This window comes from Alexandromys fortis, unplaced genomic scaffold (genome assembly GCF_014885135.2).
Source record: "Alexandromys fortis isolate MF-2015 unplaced genomic scaffold, M_Fortis_MF-2015_v1.1 scaffold_165, whole genome shotgun sequence".
Lineage (NCBI taxonomy): Eukaryota > Metazoa > Chordata > Mammalia > Rodentia > Cricetidae > Alexandromys > Alexandromys fortis.
The window spans coordinates 3,368,901-3,370,517 of record NW_026068038.1 but is presented as its reverse complement, the minus strand read 5'-3'; the positions used below and the strand labels follow the sequence as shown (position 1 = coordinate 3,370,517).

The 1,617-nt window shown below is 47.6% G+C and overlaps 1 protein-coding gene across 8 annotated transcripts in view; it reads right to left on the bottom strand.

Moving 5' to 3' along the window:
• The window catches only part of Spg7 (SPG7 matrix AAA peptidase subunit, paraplegin), a 50,238-nt gene that overhangs the window by 23,758 nt on the left and 24,863 nt on the right, over positions 1–1,617 (bottom strand). For 2 of the 8 annotated variants that reach the window (XM_050165150.1, XM_050165152.1), the window contains one exon: positions 325–449. The exons of the other annotated variants lie outside the window; for them this stretch is intronic. In XM_050165150.1, the coding sequence (XP_050021107.1) occupies positions 325–449 (125 nt within the window). The remainder of the gene's footprint in view (positions 1–324; positions 450–1,617) is intronic. 8 annotated transcript variants of the gene reach the window in all.

Genomic DNA, 1,617 nt, shown 5'->3' with positions numbered 1-1,617 from the left:
AAAAAAAAAAAAAAAAAAAAAGTTGAAGCTTGAGAGCTGGAGGATCATCACAAGTTCAAGGTCAGCATGGGAGACTTAGCAAGACTCTGTCACAAAAACCAAACCAACTACAAAAGGACATTGGGTATTTTTATGGTTCCTAGAGGAGCGAGGGCCACATACTTGGGCCCCAGTGGCCATGGTAATGTCACACCAAGCCTAAGCCACAGAGAAAGAGCAATGACAACTACAAAACTAGAGCTTCCCAAGGAAGAAAGGCTGTGCCCAGGCCACAAGAACTGTGCTATGCAAAGCTAGCTGCCCCTCCTTCCCAGCAGTTCTGACCTGCAGAGTGGGAAGATCAATGAAGACATGCCTATCGAGTCGCCCAGGCCTCATCAGAGCATTGTCCAAAACATCAGCTCGATTCGTGGATGCCAGGACGATGACATGGTCTGTAGTGCCCATTCCTGGGAGGACAGAGCAGACAGTGAGCAGTCTTTGGAGTGGGGGATTTCACAAAATGGCTTTTCCCCTACCCCTTCACCATAGCAGGGAAAAGTAAAAGGTCCAGGGACAAAAAGGCCACCAGATTCCTTCCCAAAAAGATGATGAGGTGGGGACACCTTCCCAATGGCTTTCAATCAAAGTCATGCCAAAAGTGTGAAGCTGCTTGTTCTTCAACAACAGCACTTTCCCTTGTGGAGGCAGAACTGCCCAAAGACCCCTGGAGATGCAGGCAGCATCCCTGCAAGGGACTAGTACATTCTCACCCCAGGAGCCACAGTTCTTGCTGAGCTGCCACCACCCTTCCTGTGTGGTGCCTAAACACTTTAACACTTGGGTTTAGGCATGAGGGTTCTTGTCCAGGATATTAGAAGTAGGGCTGGAGAGAGGATTCAGTGGTTAAAACCAGGGCCACGCTTGTAGAGGATTCACATCAGGTGGCTCACAGCTATCTGTTAGTCTAATTCCAGGAGATCTGCTTGCTTGCTTTTGATGTCCACGGGCACGAGGCACATATGCAGTACACATATTTACAAACACATGTAAAATATTTATACACCTACAGTTTTTTTAAAAAGTAGCTCAGAAACCTCCCCAGATCCTTGACTAGATCTGACTGGGGAAAAATCAGCTATACAACAAGGTTTATAGACAGATGTGGTAGTGCACACACCTTTACTCCCAGCATCTGGGAGGCAGAGGCAGATCTCTATGAGTTTTAAGTCTACTCAAACCTACAGTAGAGGTCTACAGGGGAGCTCCAGGAGAGCAAAGACATAGATACCACCTTCCCAAAACAAACAACAACAAAACTCCTTAAAAACCTTCTTTCTAAAGAAGCTGGGGGAGGGGCAGAGAATGTGGTCGGTTGCTAGAGAACTTGCCGACTATGCAGAAGTCCTGGGTTCAGTCCTCAGCACCACATAGACCAGGTATAGTAGCCATTACCTGTAAAACTAGCACTCTGGAGGCAGGATGATCTGAAGTTCAAGGTAATCCTCAGCCACATACTGAGTTCAAGACCAGCCTAGGATGCATGAGACTCTCGGAAGGAAGGAGGGAGAGAAGGAGGGAAGGAAGGAAGGAAGGAAGGAAGGAAGGAAGGAAGGAAGGAAGGAAGGAAGGAAGGAA